The sequence below is a fragment of the Atheta coriaria genome, unplaced genomic scaffold, assembly GCF_025399875.1.
Source record: "Atheta coriaria isolate IRGN ID8LTWV9N9 unplaced genomic scaffold, Caltech_Dcor_3.1 hic_scaffold_2_pilon, whole genome shotgun sequence".
Taxonomy (NCBI): Eukaryota; Metazoa; Arthropoda; class Insecta; order Coleoptera; family Staphylinidae; genus Dalotia; species Dalotia coriaria.
In genome coordinates, this window is record NW_027045444.1 from 3,714,190 (window position 1) to 3,734,443 (window position 20,254).

A 20,254-nucleotide genomic window follows, 5' to 3' on the forward strand; every position below is an offset into this window, starting at 1 on the left:
AAATAACTAAAGTTAAACAAAACTAACAAAGTCGAACTTTTTTGTTAATAACTTTCTAAATATTAAATATTTCTTGATTATTTTTTCATAATTAAATAGATAATTTACTTCTGAATCTAATAATAAAAGAATAATTATTTTATCTTTTATAGTTCAAAAGTTATCAACAATTCAGTAAAACAAAACAGATTTTTCTGAAACTTGGACCGTTGTTTTGGACATATTACAAAATCCCCAGCATAAACTACATTATACCTTGATTATTTTTATTGCACCGATGTCTATCACAGTTAATATCTTCAAGGGTTTATGCACTCAGGTGGAAAGACCCTTAGCTTTGTCTCGAACATCTCCTCTAAGACGTCTAAGTTGTCTGAGATGTCTGGATCAGAAACAGCAACTAAGGTTTAGTCAAGTCTAGTCATGTATAAGTAACTCTAATGAAGCCAAGTTAACCAACTCCTTAATACCAAACTACTACTAATACTAATCCAACAATTTGAAAATACAAAGAATCTTCTCCTAAAAGTATTTGTTGAGCAGGTAGAGAGAAATTAAAAACACACCTGACTTTAACTTCAAGTAGAAGGAGAAGTCAGTATGTCGTTAGTAGTTAGTTGTGTTGGAGTTGTACTGGTCAGACACTGGCACAGCATGTGTTTGGGCCTGTCTGGTGTTTACTCCGTCGCCCCAGTGCCCCGTCATGGGGGATGAACAGGTGGTTCTAATCCGATGAGCGCCCTAATCACACCCGGCACCCGCCAACCGACACCGGTATAACCCGTCCGGTCAGGTAGTGTTCGGTGCAGCTAGAGTGTAAGGTACAAAGTAAAGTACAAAGTCCATCTTGGGTCAGTTTCAGACCTTCCAACTTCTAGCTGCTTCAATTTGACTTTGAAAAGTTGCTTTTGACATCGACAAACTGTGTAGGAACATGATTGGAGTGAAATTTGAATCGGTGCGTTAGTTTTTTGAGGATATCTTTGAAACTAATTGAGTTATTTGAATGATTTTTTTAATAATTTGTTTATTGTTAAATTTTACATAAATTTGGTGAATATTATGTTGATTAGAGGTGTTTTGAGTGAGTTACAAGACAATTTATTGCGATTTTATGAATTTTTACAAGTGTCAACTTTATTTGTTTATAACTTTTTATCTTTTTAAGAAAAAAACAAAGTTTTAATGAATACTGTTGTATAGTTTAATGGAGAATTTATATTTGAAGGAATTATCTCTGTATCTTTAATAGTTTACGAGTTATTTAGAAAAATATATCAAATAATTTATATCTTGACATAGCTTCAAAAATTACAGTGAATTAGTTTATAAATTTGTTAATAACTAGAAAACTAATCAAGATATTACTATAATTCTTTCAGAAATTGATTTAGTATTAAATTCTGCATCTACCTTGTGAAGAATGCATTGTTATCAGTGTTGGTTGCTTCTTGGCTGCGAGAAGAAGCGGTGGAGAATAATATTCATGCTGAGGTGAAAGATCTGTTATTATCAAAAGTATACAGTGTGTTTATAATTATAAAATGCACTATATTTTGATGAATTTTGATTTTATGATTTTTTTTTGAATATTACTCGAAGATGATTCGGTGAAATTTGATGAAATTTTGAATATATGCAAATACGGTATCTAAGAATGTTGTCACCAAATTTCATTCTAATCAGATGTAAAGTTTAGGTGTAGCCGCATTTTAAAATTTTTTTGTTGCTAAATTGCTATTTTTTAGATTTTTGCTTATAAACAGAGTAAAATCTAAAATTTAAATATGCAATAAAAACAAATTGATTTCTAAGAGACTTGTTCATAATTGTTCCAAAAATGGTAGTGATGGGTTGCTTAGTTTTTGTATAAATTGACTTTAAAGTTGCCTAAATACAAAAAAATTACTCTGTTGCTTGCAATTTGTTTTTCCAAAAAGTTTTTTGAAGATTTCTCGTAAATGCTTTAATAAAATTCAATGAAATTTTGAATATTGGTAGATAAGATATCAGAAAATATAATCACTAAGATTCACTGTTATCACTCTAGTGGTTTAGTAATAATCGCATCATAAACATGGTTTATTTCAAAATTGCATTTTTTTAGAATTTTGCTCATAAAAAGTGTAATAATGAAAATTTCTGTAATCAATAAACGCAAATCCACTTTCCATATTCTTATCTATACTTGTGACAAAATTGAGTGTAATCGGTTGCATACTTTTTGTTTAAATTGACTTTGAAGTTGCATAAGTAAAATGTTTTCTTCAATAAGTTAATATTCGTAGTTTAAAAAAGTTTCTTGAGAATTTATTAAATTCTGCATCTACCTTGTGAAGAATGCATTGTTATCAGTGTTTTATCAAAAGTTCTACGCAAATTTGTCTCACCATAACAAATTTATACAAAGTTGCACTTTAATTGTTAATAACTTTATATACACTAACTCCATCAACTTGAAAATTTGCAATTAAATGTAAAATTTAATTGCGAATACATAACTAAAAGAAAAATAACAATATCTCTTTTAGTTTTTGAGTTATTAATTAAAAACTAAAAAAATGCAACGAAGTTTTATGCTCCGAGTTAAAATAATATTTACTCTCAATGAAATCTCTTATCAATTGATTAAGAATTAAATTTTACACAACCATAAACCTTTTAATCAATACACCTCACGATTTCATCCAACATAAAACATAAACTTTATCAAACAATTGCCTTACCTACATATATTCCTTTCCCCTGATAACAATTTTACGATCCGATAACAACAATTGTTTTCTGCACTAAAAAATGACGCAATGCATGTAAACAAATGAGTAATCTCCAGGAATAAATTCTCTGGGAAGCATTTTGTTCCAAATCACATCTTCCAAGGCTTATTTTGTTGACTTAAGTCACTTTACATCTCATATTTTATTCTCCGCATCGCAGTCGTGTTGCGTTATGTCTTGTATTGTTGGCAACAGTTGGCTGTTGGTAAATGCTCTCACCATCGAGTTCTTGGAGGGAGGGCGAATCAAATTGTATTCTAATTTATGTCGTGACTCCGCATCGGAACTCGAAGGCAATTGCTAAAAGAGAGAAGAGAACGATAGCTAGAACATTGCGTAAGTAATGATAAAATGCTGGTGAGACAAAACATGCAATAAAACATCTCTGCGAAGTGTAAAATATGATATAAATGTGACTCGAAAACTTGTTTATACACAAAACAAGTACTGGATAAGCAATAGTAGAATTCCGCCCAGAATCGCATTAACAAATTTCAAAACAATCGGCGAAAATATGTATTGTCATACTGTTATTAAAACTGATAGCCGCTTGCGACGGTCCTTCACTACATAGTATAAAGTAAAAGCCGCTTTTTTCCGTCCCTTTGTTCGCTTAAATCACGAAAACTACGCAACGGATTTTTGATGTGCGGTTTTACTCGCGCGGCCGTAAGCAGGTCGCTGGTACTAATAAGTTGCTGGATCATGGCCAAGAATAGGGCGGTGAATTCACTTCACACACTAAAAGTTGAACTACATTTAAATACAGTAATACCAAATACGGTTATATAAAACATGTTCGGCTACCGAATAACAAGGTATCGTTCCAACCCGGCCTAAGCAAAACGTAACTGCACTCGTATGAATAAAACTTTTGTAGAATAAATGCAAATCACGAATAAAGGAATTAAAATTTCAAAAAGTTTGCACCAAAAATCGCTTTTTCTCGGCTTCGCCAAAGAAGATTGTCATTGTTCACATCCATTGTCCAAATAATATCACAACAAACGTTGCAAGACGTTGCATGCCAAGCATATATCTCGTACGCGCAGTAAACAAGCGAGTGCAATGCGGTCATCTTGCAAATACGCACACCGAACGGTAACAAAAATGAACGATTTCCTTTGTAATAAAACACTAAACGCCCGTATTAGGTAAACGCAGTCGATGCACAATATACAAACGCGCGATGTAAATTAAATTACATGTAAAACTCTAACAAAACGATAACAGCCGCGAGAAATTACTTTTGTTCGGCTCAACCACCGGTTCCAGAAAACGCATGCCGCCAACGTGAGACCACGGCGCAGAACAAAGCAGCAACGGCACACAACAACGCGATAATCCCAGCGCACGCCAGTTAAAACGGGCACTATATGCAACATATTATAATTAATTAATATAATTAATTAATATCTCTAAACTAAGAGGATAGCTACCCAATGAATTGCTGATTACGAAAGGATTTAAAAATTGTCTTATCAGATAAAAAATAAGCTAAATAATTATATTTCCTAGAGTAAAAGGTAGAAAATCGCGACTAAAATGCTACAAAGTGCGATTTAATTTTTCGCCCATTTCATTCAAACGCGAATATCTCGTAAACTAAAAGAGATATTTAAGATCTGACGCAGCGTCTTAATCTACGGACCATTCTCTATAAGATAGGATGGTTAAAACGGAAATCTTCGTGAGATGAAATTTTAATTTAAGAAAAATCGCCAAGGGGGTGTTGATACTTTTTTCGACGATTTTCAATATTTCAAATTCATATCTCTTTAAACTAAAGGCGGTGCAAATCCAACGAATTGCTGATTATGAAAGATTGGAAATTATTCATCAAAATAAAAATATAAAATAATTATGGCTTCCTACAGTAAAGCGGGTGTGAAAATCGCGACTAAAAGTGCTACAAAGCATTACTTCAATTTTTGCCTACTTCATTCAAAATGCGAATATCTCGTAAACTAAAAGAGATATTTAAGATCTGATCGCAGCGTCTTAATTCCACGGACTATTCTCTATAAGATAGGACAGTTAAAACGGAAATCTGTGAGATGAAATTTTAATTCTTAAGAAAAAATCGCCAAGGGGGTGCTTGATACTTTTTTCGACTTATTCTTCAAAAATTCATATCCCTTAAACTAAAAGGCGGTAGCAACCAAACGAATTGCTGATTATGAAAGATTGAAAATTGTCTATCAAATAAAAAATATAAAATAATTATATTTCCCACAGTAAAGGGTAGAAAACGTAATTAAAAGTGCTACAAAGTGACATTTCTCAATTTTTGCCCATTTCATTCAAACGCGAATATCTCGTAAACTAAAAGAGATATTTAAGATCTGATCGCAGCGTCTTAATCTACGGACTATTCTCTATAAGATAGGATAGTTAAAACGGAAATCTGTGAGATGAAATTTTAATTCTTAAGAAAAAAATTGCCAAGGGGGGGTGCTTGATACTTTTTTTCGACGATTTTCAAAAATTCATATCTCTTAAACTAAAGGCGGTAGCAACCAACGAATTGCTGATTATGAAAGATTGGAAAATTGTCTATCAGATAAAAATATAAAATAATTATATTTCCTACAGTAAAGGGTAGAAAATCGCGACTAAAAGTGCTAAAAAGTGACATTTTTCAATTTTTGCCCATTTTATTCAAACGCGAATATCTCGTAAACTAAAAGAGATATTTAAGATCTGATCGCAGCGTCTTAATCTACGGACTATTCTCTATAAGATAGGATAGTTAAAACGGAAATCTGTGAGATGAAATTTTAATTGTTAAGAAAAAAATCGCCAAGGGGGGGTGCTTGATACTTTTTTTCGACGATTTTCAAAAATTCATATCTCTTAAACTAAAGGCAGTAGCAACCAACGAATTGCTGATTATGAAAGATTGGAAAATTGTCTATCAGATAAAAATATAAAATAATTATATTTCCTACAGTAAAGGGTCGAAAATCGCGACTAAAAGTGCTAAAAAGTGACATTTCTCAATTTTTGCCCATTTCATTCAAACGCGAATATCTCGTAAACTAAAAGAGATATTTAAGATCTGATCGCAGCGTCTTAATCTACGGACTATTCTCTATAAGATAGGATAGTTAAAACGGAAATCTGTGAGATGAAATTTTAATTCTTAAGAAAAAATTGCCAAGGGGGGGTGCTTGATACTTTTTTTCGACGATTTTTGATAATTAATATCTCTTAAACTAAAGGCCGTAGCAACCAACGAATTGCTGATTATGAAAGATTGGAAAATTGTATATCAGATAAAAATATAAAATAATTATATTTCCTACAGTAAAAGGTCGAAAGACGCGACTAAAAGTGCTAAAAGTGACATTTTTCTATTTTTGCCCATTTTATTCAATCGCGAATATCTCGGAAACTAAAAGAGATAGCTATAAATTACTAAACTGGGGATAGAGATTTAAATTCTGCATCTTGCAAAATTAATTCGAACTAATTGTAACACCGGGTTCGCGTGTAATAATATAAAACTACATTTACTAGCGCAACGAGTACCACTGCGCACACACATAACTTTCGATATAACTCGCGTTACGGAATTTTCTAGCTATATGTTACTATACTGGGAGATAGAGATTTAAATTCTGCATCTTGCAAAATGAATTCGAACTAATTGTAACACCGGGTTCGCGTGTAATAATATAAAACTACAATTACTAGCGCAACGAGTACCACTGCGCACACACATAACTTTCGATATAACTCGCGTTACGGAATTTTCTAGCTATATATTACTATACTGGGAGATAGAGATTTAAATTCTGCATCTAGCAAAATTAATTCGAACTAATTGTAACACCGGGTTCGCGTGTAATAATATAAAACTACAATTACTAGCGCAACGAGTACCACTGCGCACACACACAACTTTCGATATAACTCGCGTTACGGAATTTTCTTGCTACATATTACTATACTGGGAGATAGAGATTTAAATTCTGCATATAGTAAAATTAATTCGAACTAATTGTATCACTGGGTTCGCGTGCAATAATATAAAAACTACAAGTACTAGCGCAACGAGTACCACGGCGCACACACACAACTTTCGATATAACTCGCGTTACGGAATTTTCTAGCTATATATTACTATACTGGGAGATAGAGATTTAAATTCTGCATCTAGTAAAATTAATTCGAACTAATTCTAACACCGGGTTCGCCTGTAATAATATAAAAACTACAATTACTAGCGCAACGAGTACCACGGCGCACACACACAACTTTCGATATAACTCGCGTTACGGAATTTTCAAGCTATATATTACTATACTGGGAGATAGAGATTTAAATTCTGCATCTAGTAAAATTAATTCGAACTAATTCTAACACCGGGTTCGCCTGTAATAATATAAAAACTACAATTCCTAGCGCAACGAGTACCACTGCGCACACACACAACTTTCGATATAACTCGCGTTACGGAATTTTCTAGCTATATATTACTATACTGGGAGATTGAGATTTAAATTCTGCATCTAGGAAAATTAATTCCAACTCATTGTAACACCGGGTTCGCGTGCAATAATATAAAAACTACAATTACTAGCGCAACGAGTACCACGGCGCACACACACAACTATCGATATAACTCGCGTTACGGAATTTTCAAGCTATATATTACTATACTGGGAGATAGAGATTTAAATTCTGCATCTAGTAAAATTAATTCGAACTAATTCTAACACCGGGTTCGCCTGTAATAATATAAAAACTACAATTACTAGCGCAACGAGTACCACTGCGCACACACACAACTTTCGATATAACTCGCGTTACGGAATTTTCTAGCTATATATTACTATACTGGGAGATTGAGATTTAAATTCTGCATCTAGGAGAATTAATTCGAACTAATTGTATCACTGGGTTCGCGTGCAATAATATAAAAACTACAATTCCTAGCGCAACGAGTACCACGGCGCACACACACAACTTTCGATATAACTCGCGTTACGGAATTTTCTAGCTATATATTACTATACTGGGAGATTGAGATTTAAATTCTGCATCTAGGAAAATTAATTCCAACTCATTGTAACACCGGGTTCGCGTGCAATAATATAAAAACTACAATTACTAGCGCAACGAGTACCACGGCGCACACACACAACTTTCGATATAACTCGCGTTACGGAATTTTCTAGCTATATATTACTATACTGGGAGATAGAGATTTAAATTCTGCATCTAGAAAATTAATTCGAACTAATTGTAACACCGGGTTCGCGTGTAATAATATAAAACTACAATTCCTAGCGCAACGAGTACCACTGCGCACACACACAACTTTCGATATAATTCGCGTTACGGAATTTTCAAGCTATATATTACTATACTGGGAGATAGAGATTTAAATTCTGCATCTAGGAGAATTAATTCGAACTAATTGTAACACCGGGTTCGCCTGTAATAATATAAAACTACAATTCCTAGCGCAACGAGTACCACGGCGCACACACACAACTTTCGATATAACTCGCGTTACGGAATTTTCTAGCTATATATTACTATACTGGGAGATTGAGATTTAAATTCTGCATCTAGGAAAATTAATTCCAACTCATTGTAACACCGGGTTCGCGTGCAATAATATAAAAACTACAATTACTAGCGCAACGAGTACCACGGCGCACACACACAACTATCGATATAACTCGCGTTACGGAATTTTCTAGCTATATATTACTATACTGGGAGATTGAGATTTAAATTCTGCATCTAGGAGAATTAATTCGAACTAATTGTATCACTGGGTTCGCGTGTAATAATATAAAACTACAATTACTAGCGCAACGAGTACCACGGCGCACACACACAACTTTCGATATAACTCGCGTTACGGAATTTTCTAGCTATATATTACTATACTGGGAGATTGAGATTTAAATTCTGCATCTAGGAGAATTAATTCGAACTAATTGTATCACTGGGTTCGCGTGCAATAATATAAAAACTACAATTACTAGCGCAACGAGTACTACGGCGCACACAGCAACTTTCAACATAATTCGCGTTACGGAATTTTCTAGCTATAAACTTCTATACAGGGAGATACAGATTTAATTTCTTCATCTAGGAGAATTAATTCGAACTAATTGTAACACCGGGTTCGCGTGCAATAATATAAAAACTACAATTACTAGCGCAACGAGTACCACGGCGCACACACACAACTTTCGATATAACTCGCGTTACGGAATTTTCTAGCTATATATTACTATACTGGGAGATTGAGATTTAAATTCTGCATCTAGGAGAATTAATTCGAACTAATTGTATCACTGGGTTCGCGTGCAATAATATAAAAACTACAATTACTAGCGCAACGAGTACCACGGCGCACACACACAACTTTCGATATAACTCGCGTTACGGAATTTTCTAGCTATATATTACTATACTGGGAGATTGAGATTTAAATTCTGCATCTAGGAGAATTAATTCGAACTAATTGTATCACTGGGTTCGCGTGCAATAATATAAAAACTACAATTACTAGCGCAACGAGTACCACGGCGCACACACACAACTTTCGATATAACTCGCGTTACGGAATTTTCTAGCTATATATTACTATACTGGGAGATTGAGATTTAAATTCTGCATCTAGGAGAATTAATTCGAACTAATTGTATCACTGGGTTCGCGTGCAATAATATAAAAACTACAATTCCTAGCGCAACGAGTACCACGGCGCACACACACAACTTTCGATATAACTCGCGTTACGGAATTTTCTAGCTATATATTACTATACTGGGAGATTGAGATTTAAATTCTGCATCTAGGAAAATTAATTCCAACTCATTGTAACACCGGGTTCGCGTGTTATATTATATAAACTGCAATTCCTAGCGCAACGAGTACCACTGCGCACACACACAACTTTCGATATAATTCGCGTTACGGAATTTTCTAGCTATATATTACTATACTGGGAGATTGAGATTTAAATTCTGCATCTAGGAAAATTAATTCCAACTCATTGTAACACCGGGTTCGCGTGCAATAATATAAAAACTACAATTACTAGCGCAACGAGTACCACGGCGCACACACACAACTTTCGATATAACTCGCGTTACGGAATTTTCTTGCTACATATTACTATACTGGGAGATAGAGATTTAAATTCTGCATCTAGGAAAATTAATTCGAACTAATTGTAACACCGGGTTCGCGTGCAATAATATAAAAACTACAATTACTAGCGCAACGAGTACCACGGCGCACACACACAACTTTCGATATAACTCGCGTTACGGAATTTTCTAGCTATATATTACTATACTGGGAGATTGAGATTTAAATTCTGCATCTAGGAAAATTAATTCCAACTCATTGTAACACCGGGTTCGCGTGCAATAATATAAAAACTACAATTACTAGCGCAACGAGTACCACGGCGCACACACACAACTTTCGATATAACTCGCGTTACGGAATTTTCTAGCTATATATTACTATACTGGGAGATTGAGATTTAAATTCTGCATCTAGGAGAATTAATTCGAACTAATTGTATCACTGGGTTCGCGTGCAATAATATAAAAACTACAATTACTAGCGCAACGAGTACCACGGCGCACACACACAACTTTCGATATAACTCGCGTTACGGAATTTTCTAGCTATATATTACTATACTGGGAGATTGAGATTTAAATTCTGCATCTAGGAAAATTAATTCCAACTCATTGTAACACCGGGTTCGCGTGTTATATTATATAAACTGCAATTCCTAGCGCAACGAGTACCACTGCGCACACACACAACTTTCGATATAATTCGCGTTACGGAATTTTCTAGCTATATATTACTATACTGGGAGATTGAGATTTAAATTCTGCATCTAGGAAAATTAATTCGAACTAATTGTAACACCGGGTTCGCGTGCAATAATATAAAAACTACAATTACTAGCGCAACGAGTACCACGGCGCACACACACAACTTTCGATATAACTCGCGTTACGGAATTTTCTTGCTACATATTACTATACTGGGAGATAGAGATTTAAATTCTGCATCTAGTAAAATTAATTCGAACTAATTCTAACACCGGGTTCGCCTGTAATAATAAAAAAACTACAATTCCTAGCGCAACGAGTACCACGGCGCACACACACAACTTTCGATATAACTCGCGTTACGGAATTTTCTAGCTATATATTACTATACTGGGAGATTGAGATTTAAATTCTGCATCTAGGAAAATTAATTCCAACTCATTGTAACACCGGGTTCGCGTGTTATATTATATAAACTGCAATTCCTAGCGCAACGAGTACCACTGCGCACACACACAACTTTCGATATAATTCGCGTTACGGAATTTTCAAGCTATATATTACTATACTGGGAGATAGAGATTTAAATTCTGCATCTAGTAAAATTAATTCGAACTAATTCTAACACCGGGTTCGCCTGTAATAATAAAAAAACTACAATTCCTAGCGCAACGAGTACCAGTGCGCACACACACAACTTTCGATATAACTCGCGTTACGGAATTTTCTTGCTATATATTACTATACTGGGAGATAGAGATTTAAATTCTGCATCTAGTAAAATTAATTCGAACTAATTCTAACACCGGGTTCGCCTGTAATAATAAAAAAACTACAATTCCTAGCGCAACGAGTACCACGGCGCACACACACAACTTTCGATATAACTCGCGTTACGGAATTTTCTAGCTATATATTACTATACTGGGAGATAGAGATTTAAATTCTGCATCTAGTAAAATTAATTCGAACTAATTCTAACACCGGGTTCGCCTGTAATAATAAAAAAACTACAATTCCTAGCGCAACGAGTACCACGGCGCACACACACAACTTTCGATATAACTCGCGTTACGGAATTTTCTTGCTATATATTACTATACTGGGAGATAGAGATTTAAATTCTGCATCTAGTAAAATTAATTCGAACTAATTCTAACACCGGGTTCGCCTGTAATAATAAAAAAACTACAATTCCTAGCGCAACGAGTACCACGGCGCACACACACAACTTTCGATATAACTCGCGTTACGGAATTTTCTAGCTATATATTACTATACTGGGAGATAGAGATTTAAATTCTGCATCTAGTAAAATTAATTCGAACTAATTCTAACACCGGGTTCGCCTGTAATAATAAAAAAACTACAATTCCTAGCGCAACGAGTACCTCTGCGCACACACACAACTTTCGATATAACTCGCGTTACGGAATTTTCAAGCTATAAGTTTCAATACCAGGAGATACAGACGGGGTCGTCGAGAGCCAGCGCGGGCCCAGGGGAAAATCCGCGGGCCCCGGTAATCGTTAATTTTTTCCTAATTTTTTGTGTTTGCGATTTAAAAGCGATCAGCCGGGCTCCGCGGAATTTACCCCAGTTGACCCCCCTCTCATCGGTCTGGTAGGTAGGGAGTACGTGATAAATAGAAAACTTGTTTATAAGCAGCAAATGTCAATTTGACCGAAAAATATAATTGAATTATAAACTTACCAGTGTACAGCTTATGGGACTGCCAGGCACAGCGAGTGTTGTAACTAAACGAAAACATAAATTAAAACAAAAATATTTCATACAATAGAATTATGTTATAATTAACAATCAACACAGAATAAACAATCTGTGCTGTTTCGTTAAAAGATACTTACACGAGTCTGATGGATCTTTCTTAATAATGAGAATCAACATGGGCGCGATAAATATCCGATTAATTTAGCAACCGACACCGAACACAACGCCGAGTGAAGAATGTTATCAAATCCACTATCACGTGACTTGTAATATACGTACATAACTTTAGATTATTGAAGTCCGAATAAGCGATGTAAGTCTCTCAAAACACGACTGGATTAACCAGCGACCGGCACGAAACTGGCTGTAATCCACCGATAGTGCATGCCGAAACTGCGTAAACAACGACGGGACAGTATATGATAAGAAAGCAAGATGTGCACAAAGACGGCGCGGCGAAGGCACGTAACGTTGTGCGCGAATTTGCAATAGGCACATTACCTGTGATCTAAACTAGATAAACTAGACTTCGCTGCATGCAGCAAGTTGATGCGGCGCTAGCGGACGGCGCGCGGGACACATGCGATAAAAACGTTGTTTACACCGAATCGCAGATAACAGCATTGCATACAAAACTATTCTCGTGCCCACTTTTAACGACAAATATAAAAATAAGCCATATAGTGCCATCAATGAATGCGACAGATACTAGTCCTACAATTTAAGCTATTATAATCAATAATTAATGTTTTCACTTTTGTGTGCAATACATATTGTCAATTAACACGTAGACAAAGTGCGAAAATGTGAAAATTTTCAATTTTGGACCAGTTTCTTCAATTGTGAATATCTCGTAAACTAAAAGAGATACAATGGTCAAATTGCAGATTCTTTATCTACGGATTTTATTAGCTTCATTGATGAATACGTAATCCATTGTATAGTTTAAAAATATTTATTTATTAAAGTTCTACGTGATTTCTTCGGGATTTACATTTTATATATTACATTTTATATATTATAAACTCAGTTTATGAAGATGCTATCAGGGCGAAACATGTCAAAGAAAGTCAATATATAAAATGTAAATCCCGAAGAAATCACGTAGAACTTTAACAAATAAATATTTTTAAATTTTGTCAACGGAAATTTCTCTATCAGATAAGCTAGTTAAAACGGAAATCTGAGAGCTTGATACTTTTTTCGACGATTTTTGAAAATTAATATCTCGTAAACTAAAAGCGATAGCTACCAACGAATTATTGATTATGAAAGATTGGAAAATTCTCTATCAGATAAAAATATAAAATAATTATATTTCCCACAGTAAAAGGTAAAAATGCGGCTAAAAGTGCTAAAAGTGACATTTCTCAATTTTTGCCCATTTTATTCAAACGCGAATATCTCGTAAACTAAAAGAGATATTTAAGATCTGATCGCAGCGTCTTAATCTACGGACTATTTTCTATCAGATAGCTTAGTTAAAACGGAAATCTGAGAAATAAAATTTTACATCTTAAGAAAAAATTGCCAAGGGGGTGCTTGATACTTTTTTCGACGATTTTGAAAATTAATATCTCGTAAACTAAAAGCGATAGCTACCAACCATTTATTGATTATGAAAGATTGGAACATTCTCTATCCGATAAATATATAAAATAATTATATTTCCTACAGTAAAAGGTCGAAAATCGCGACTAAAAGTGCTAAAAGTGACATTTCTCACGGCGCGCGGGACACGTGCGATAAAAAAGTTGTTTCTATCGAATCGCTGATAACAGCATTGTGTACAAAACTATTCTCATGTCCACGTTTGTCAATAAATATAAAAATAAGCCGTTTAACTCGATTTTATGAATTTTAGTGCATCCTAGTGCCATCTATAATTACTACAAATAGTAGTCCCGCAATTTAGACTAATATAATAAATCAGTTTGATTTGTTTAATTTTGCACATAATCCAAATCAAATCGAACAAAATCATAACAATAAATTGGTACTTGTATATCCGCCAACTTAAACCACAAAATAGTCTGAAAAATGGGCGTCGAGAGAAAAGAACTGAAATTCGTTTTTCTCTAGCCCTTTTAGTTCAAGACTTTTAAACTACCATCTATCCATGAGAAAAACTCTCTTACTTTATTTTTATACAAGATCTAGATGATTTTCCACACCACATTTGTATAAATATACATGTCATCGTTTTTCTGCAAATGCTAAGGGTTTAAAGAGTAGAAAGAGTATAAAGGAACCGAATATTGTAGGGCAATGATAATATATTATTAATCACTTATAGTACATTAATAATCAACTACAAAAAGTGTTAGCACACATATCTTTGGTCCTATAACTTGTACACTTATGCCATTGCTTATTTGCAATCTTATCAATAATCAAGACACATGATTAAATACAGAACCGAGTTCATTCAAATGATATGATGACGATATGATTTCATAAATGCAATCAATCCCTGCAATGCAATATTATATAAACATAAATAAAACGCGAACAACTTATACATAAAATCACATTCAATGACTAGACGCTTAATACTAAATGACTAAATAAACAAATAAATGAATTAATACTTTCAAGTGTGTCTTTTAAGGCTTCTGATGCTGATTTACATTTGTGTTCGTGTGCGTTTTACTTCATAAGCACAGCAAACTTTTTCCTCGCTGCCGAGCTTTCCGGCAACGCTAATATCCATTTCCGGATACCAATAACAAGCACAGAGCTCATGACTAGAACTGCTCCGGCCACCGAATACACATTCGGCGCCTCTTTAAAGAAAGCCACTTGCCAGCAAAACGCAAACACAATATCTGAACTCCTTGCAATCGCCACCGGCCCAGCCTGCTCAACCTGCAACGCCACCGTTAACAAAATCTGCCCGAGAAAACTAAAGAAAGCTAACGCAACCACCAACAGCCTATCATGCCCACATTGTGGCAGACACAGCGCGCCTATCATCGCAGCAACAACCAAACATTGCACAAGCGCATATGAACCAAAATTAGTCATGATAACCGAAAAATGTATACCCTTCAATGCCCTGAGTAAAACATATGCATTCGCACCGAATAACGTCGATGTGAACGCGGCCACAGCGCTCCAAATCTCAGTCTCGCCATGATCCTGCTCCCCGAGTGAAGCGATCGTATTACTAAATAAAACTGGCGGTCGCGTTACAAGTACCACGCCGATCAACGTCATCAAGACGGTGATTACATTGAACCAGCCACAGGGTTCTTTCAGGAACATCCGCGCAAATATCGCGGTGAATACCGGCACGCTGAAGACAATAACGCTTGCGTCCGCCAGTGGCATATGTCGGAAGGCGTAAAAGCTTAACATCAATGCAGTGGTGCCGGTTATCGAGCGCAGAAGCAGCATGATTCGCTTGCCTTGCGGAAATAACGGCTCCTGCTTATAGATGACAATCGGAATTGCAGGTAGCAGCACGCCAATGTACCGGTAAGCTGCAAGCGCGATCGGATCCACATCGCGCATCCATTTCACAATGACAGAACATAGAGAGAAGAATAATGAGCTGAGGATGGCCAGTATAAGGCCCAAATACGGACATTTGAAGCATCTTAATTTGTAGCCTCGGTCTTCTTTGATGTAATGATGTGGCTGCAGCTGGAATTGGACGATTTCCTCTTCGATTTCTTCGTCGACGAGTTGTTGCAGCTCCACATTCTCACCCATTGCTTTCTCCATCATCATCATTGTAAAACAGGTTATTCAAGGAAATGACTAGCTCTAAATACCTAAAATATACAACATATTGTACACATAGAAATATTGAAGCAATTACTTACTTGTTTCAGTCGTGATTTATTGCATTTCATGCAAATTTTGATGATTTTACGATTGATCGTTTCTCATGTTGTTGCGGTGCATATTCCTGTTAGTTCACAATTCCCCGCGTAGTATTCAGTGTTATTATCAGCAGAAATAGATGAACTTGCGTAAATGTCGGTAACATTTTAATAAATATTATTTCTAACGGCGTATTTGTTTAAAACATTCTGCGGATAAAGTTGTGATGATGTGAATGAGGCGAGTCCGGTGAGAAATGTCAGTGTCAGTTTGCCGGTGAATTACGCTGCACGATAGGCAACCCAACCTACACCAAAACACCTTCAACACTTATTAAACTAACACAAAAAAATATGATGCATTTGAAAAGACTATTGCTAGTCACAGATTGAAACTCAGCTATGCCAACAACTTAAAACAGAAAACATACGGATGAAAATCGATATATTTGTAGTTCGTAAACAACGCTCAATGCAGATTTAAATTGTAATTAATTCATTCATTACCTTAGCTACCCTATATGCCTACTCCTGCTTGGGAATCTTACATAGATTCATCAACGGCCTCATCTTGATCTCCCCATTGATCTTCACCACACCCTCACGGGCATCAATCGACAACAACTCGCCCGTAGCCTCGCGCTCCTCACCAATGATAACTTTAAAGAAGTCACCTCGCTGCGGACGCACCGGGTCCAAATGATCGCACATAATATTAACGGTGCGATCCTCCTCGGGCAGAAACACCGAGCACATCGCACCGTTAATACTACGAATCACACCCGTCTGTCCAGCCAGACCTTGATCATCATGCGAATCCCTAATACGCACTTCAATATCAACCGTATGCCATTCAGTCATTGGGAACACATCCAAACCCGCGCCGGGCGTTTGCGGATTATTCGGCATACCCGGTGAATAACCACTGCTAGGCGTATTATACGGATGGTGATTCGCAGAGGGTGATTGCCCATAACCAGTCGCGGGAGACGGCGTGGACACCACACTCTGATATCCCGGAGAAGGCTGGAAAGGCGAATAAGTCGCCTCGTAAATAGTCCCAGGAGTCTGCGGCGTGAACGATGAATTCATCTGATACCCAGGTGTAGACGGGCTGTACGCCGGTGATGGATACGAATTCGATGAGGACGGATCCCACTCAGAGCCGGCATTCGGCGTCCTGGATCCATCATGGATCGGTGTCATCGAACCATAATGCAATGGCGTACGTGACCCCGAATCACACATGGGAGTCTTATTACCAGTCTCGCGATACATCGGCGTCTGTGATCCGGAATACGCTGGAGTCGCACGGGAGTACGACGAGGCAGAACCATGATCCCTGCTTGGTTGCGCAACATCCGCAATGTGTTTTCGGTCGACCGAAATTGTCTGACAGCCGGTATGCAGTTCAATCCTCGCTGTGGATTGTGTCGCATCCTTAACAATACCAATATTACCTTTGTAATGACCCTTGGTAATCTTAATCGTGGTACCGATGATATCCCTATCACGAGTTACTCTTCCTCCACCGCGTCCGCGTCCACCACCACCGAAACCACCACGACCGCCGCCACCACCTCGAACTCCACCACCGCCGCCTCCTCCACTGGAAGGATGCATGGGACTCTGGCGTCTAGGCGACATCAACTCAAACCCAGCGGTTATATCACCATTGGGGCCGGATTTACTACCGCCTGATAGGAATAAATGCTTTGTTTTACACACGAAAATACCGCCATTTTGTAGGAACTCCATTGAGTGTAGAAAAGCAAAATTACGATAGAGATGTTTAATCTCCCCGGAGAATCCTGAATGTGGCCCATCGATAACCTTAACCATATCCTTTCTGTGTAAATTATTACGGTAGGTGTCCAATGCGGCTGTATACCGCTGTTGACGACGTTTCTGCAGTGAAGATGGCCGACACTCGACAACTTTCCCATGCATATTCAAAACATGAAAGTTTTCCTTCTCCAATCGAACAATTACACCAACAGTCTCGGAATCCAAATTAACTAAATCACCCCATTCGAATTTACCAAGGGAATCCACCCCGGACGCCATATCAGTACACAATTGTAAATCTTTAGGTAAAATCTCCATTTCATGCATGGTGAGGTCAGAAATAAGCACAACGCGATTAGCTTCGACTCGTACAACCAACCCGGTGTCACCTTCGAATCTCCCGGATAACACCTTCACATGATCGCCCATTTTGAAGTATTTCCGCAGCTCAGCCGCTTGAAACTGCAGCGGATCTTTGAGATCTTCGTGCTTTGGCATGACAGTAATCATCGTGCCATCTATACTCAAAATCTTACCCTGCAGATTGATCAATTCGCCCTCGCATACCTCAACGTTATCACCGGCTGAGAAACTGTGACTCACAGTTTTATCCTCCTTCTCTGTGGGGAGTTCTAAGTCAATACCTTCGGGTTGTTCTTCAAAGCGTTCCAATTCGGCGAGTGTGGGTTTGACTCCTTCGACAATCACAGCGGAAAGTGTGAAGTTTTTGTAGAGGAAACCTTTGCGTGAGTAGCGATTGCCTTCGAAGATTAAAAAGTCACCGTCGGATGTGACTTCGCCTCCAATGGCGCGTATAGCTTCCGGATCGAAGGGTTTACAAGGCGGGCGTCGTTTCTTTTTCTTTTTATCCGCTTCGGAGTCGGATTGTGTGGTTCTTAGAGCTCCTCGCAGTCGGGTGTAGTCTATTCTTGGTAGGAGTTTAAGATGGACTTGGTTCTGGGCCATGTCGAAGTAGTCCACTTGCGCGATGTCGTCTTTGTAGATACCTCGACGTAGACGCACCCATTGTTTAGCTTTGAGTCCGGCTTGTTCTTTGACAACGCGCAGGACGTCAGTCATTTCGGTGATGGGGACCATTTGCTGCTTCCAGATGCCCATGCGGAGGTTACTCACGTTCTCCATGGCGGCCTTCACGTGCGGTTGTTTGTACGCTTCGATGTAGATGTAGCCTTTGACGCCTTCGGGCGCCACGACGGATTTTATCTGCAGGGCTTGCTCGGTGCTTTGGTACGCGAGGAATTTGCGCATTAGGTGTAGGCATGTTGCTTTCTCTTCGCCGATGCGACATTTGACCATCCAGAGGTTGGGATCTTTTACGCCAGGGAGTAGGGTTTGTTGTGTGATCTCGTCGGACATTTCTTCACCGCCATCGCCGAAGTGTCGAGCTGCCACGCCGTCGTCCGCGTATTTCTTACGCAGGTATTCTTCGATTTCATGCTCTTTATGGGCACTAAATGAATAAATAATGTTAATAAATGTTGTAAATTATATTTTGATGATATTCTTACTCCCATAAGTTGGTTCCGCGTCGTCGTCCTTCAATATCCCTAGCTGTAGGCCCAGATTCGTCCACTTCATTAGCAACAATGCCAATTTCCTGGGCGCCATCCTCCCATTCATCTTCATCTTCCACCTCGTCGTCGACTTCGGCTTCGTCAATGATAAAACCGCCATAGCGATCCTTTTTGCGTCGTTTACGCCCGCGGTCTGAGTCCTCTTCCTCAGAGTCAAACTCTTCTGAGTCCACATCTTCAGCTTCAATTGCAGATCCATCACTAAAACATTACAAATACTATAAAATATATAATATGTAGATTTTATGTTATAACTAACCGTGAACGTGATCGAGAGCGTGACCTGGACCGGCTGCGACTTCTTGCAGATCGCGGACTTGCTGAACCAGACGCGTCCGAATTATCTTCAGAGTCCGACATCTAAAAATATTAATAATTAATTATAAATGTTTATGATGGTATTGTTGTTAATTAAAGTTACGGCTGTGTTAATGTATTGCGTGCGTTGTGGAATTAAAACTTTATTCAGAGGAGTACAATTCGTTTACACGCAAACACCAAACAAGACGCCATTTGCAAAGTCACTAGACACCAAATCGCGGAGAACATATTTACTAATTGGCAGTACTGATTTCCCGCAAAGTAACTAAACCTATAATTGTTTCAAATAATATTTTATCTTTAACTTGTTATTTTAATTAATATCTTTATCAAAATAGCTTTTCAAATATATTTCTTGCGTTTAGTTGTTCAGAATAAAG

General features: G+C 37.3%; 2 protein-coding genes across 2 annotated transcripts; both read right to left on the bottom strand.

Moving 5' to 3' along the window:
* Positions 1-14,598: 14,598 nt before the first annotated feature.
* On the bottom strand, positions 14,599-16,522 carry LOC135803462 (solute carrier family 35 member G1). The gene is made up of 2 exons (XM_065317081.1): positions 16,171-16,522; positions 14,599-16,119 (listed from the first exon to the last, which is right to left on the bottom strand). The coding sequence occupies exon 2, from the start codon at positions 16,076-16,078 to the stop codon at positions 14,990-14,992; it is 1,089 nt and encodes a 362-aa protein (XP_065173153.1). The 5' UTR covers positions 16,079-16,119; positions 16,171-16,522; the 3' UTR covers positions 14,599-14,989.
* Positions 16,523-16,598: 76 nt separating this feature from the next.
* Spt5 (Transcription elongation factor subunit Spt5) lies at positions 16,599-20,072 on the bottom strand. The gene is made up of 4 exons (XM_065317079.1): positions 19,975-20,072; positions 19,813-19,913; positions 19,488-19,754; positions 16,599-19,429 (listed from the first exon to the last, which is right to left on the bottom strand). Exons 2-4 carry the CDS (start codon positions 19,911-19,913, stop codon positions 16,696-16,698), a joined length of 3,102 nt encoding a protein of 1,033 aa, XP_065173151.1. The 5' UTR covers positions 19,975-20,072; the 3' UTR covers positions 16,599-16,695.
* Between the last annotated feature and the right edge of the window lie 182 nt (positions 20,073-20,254).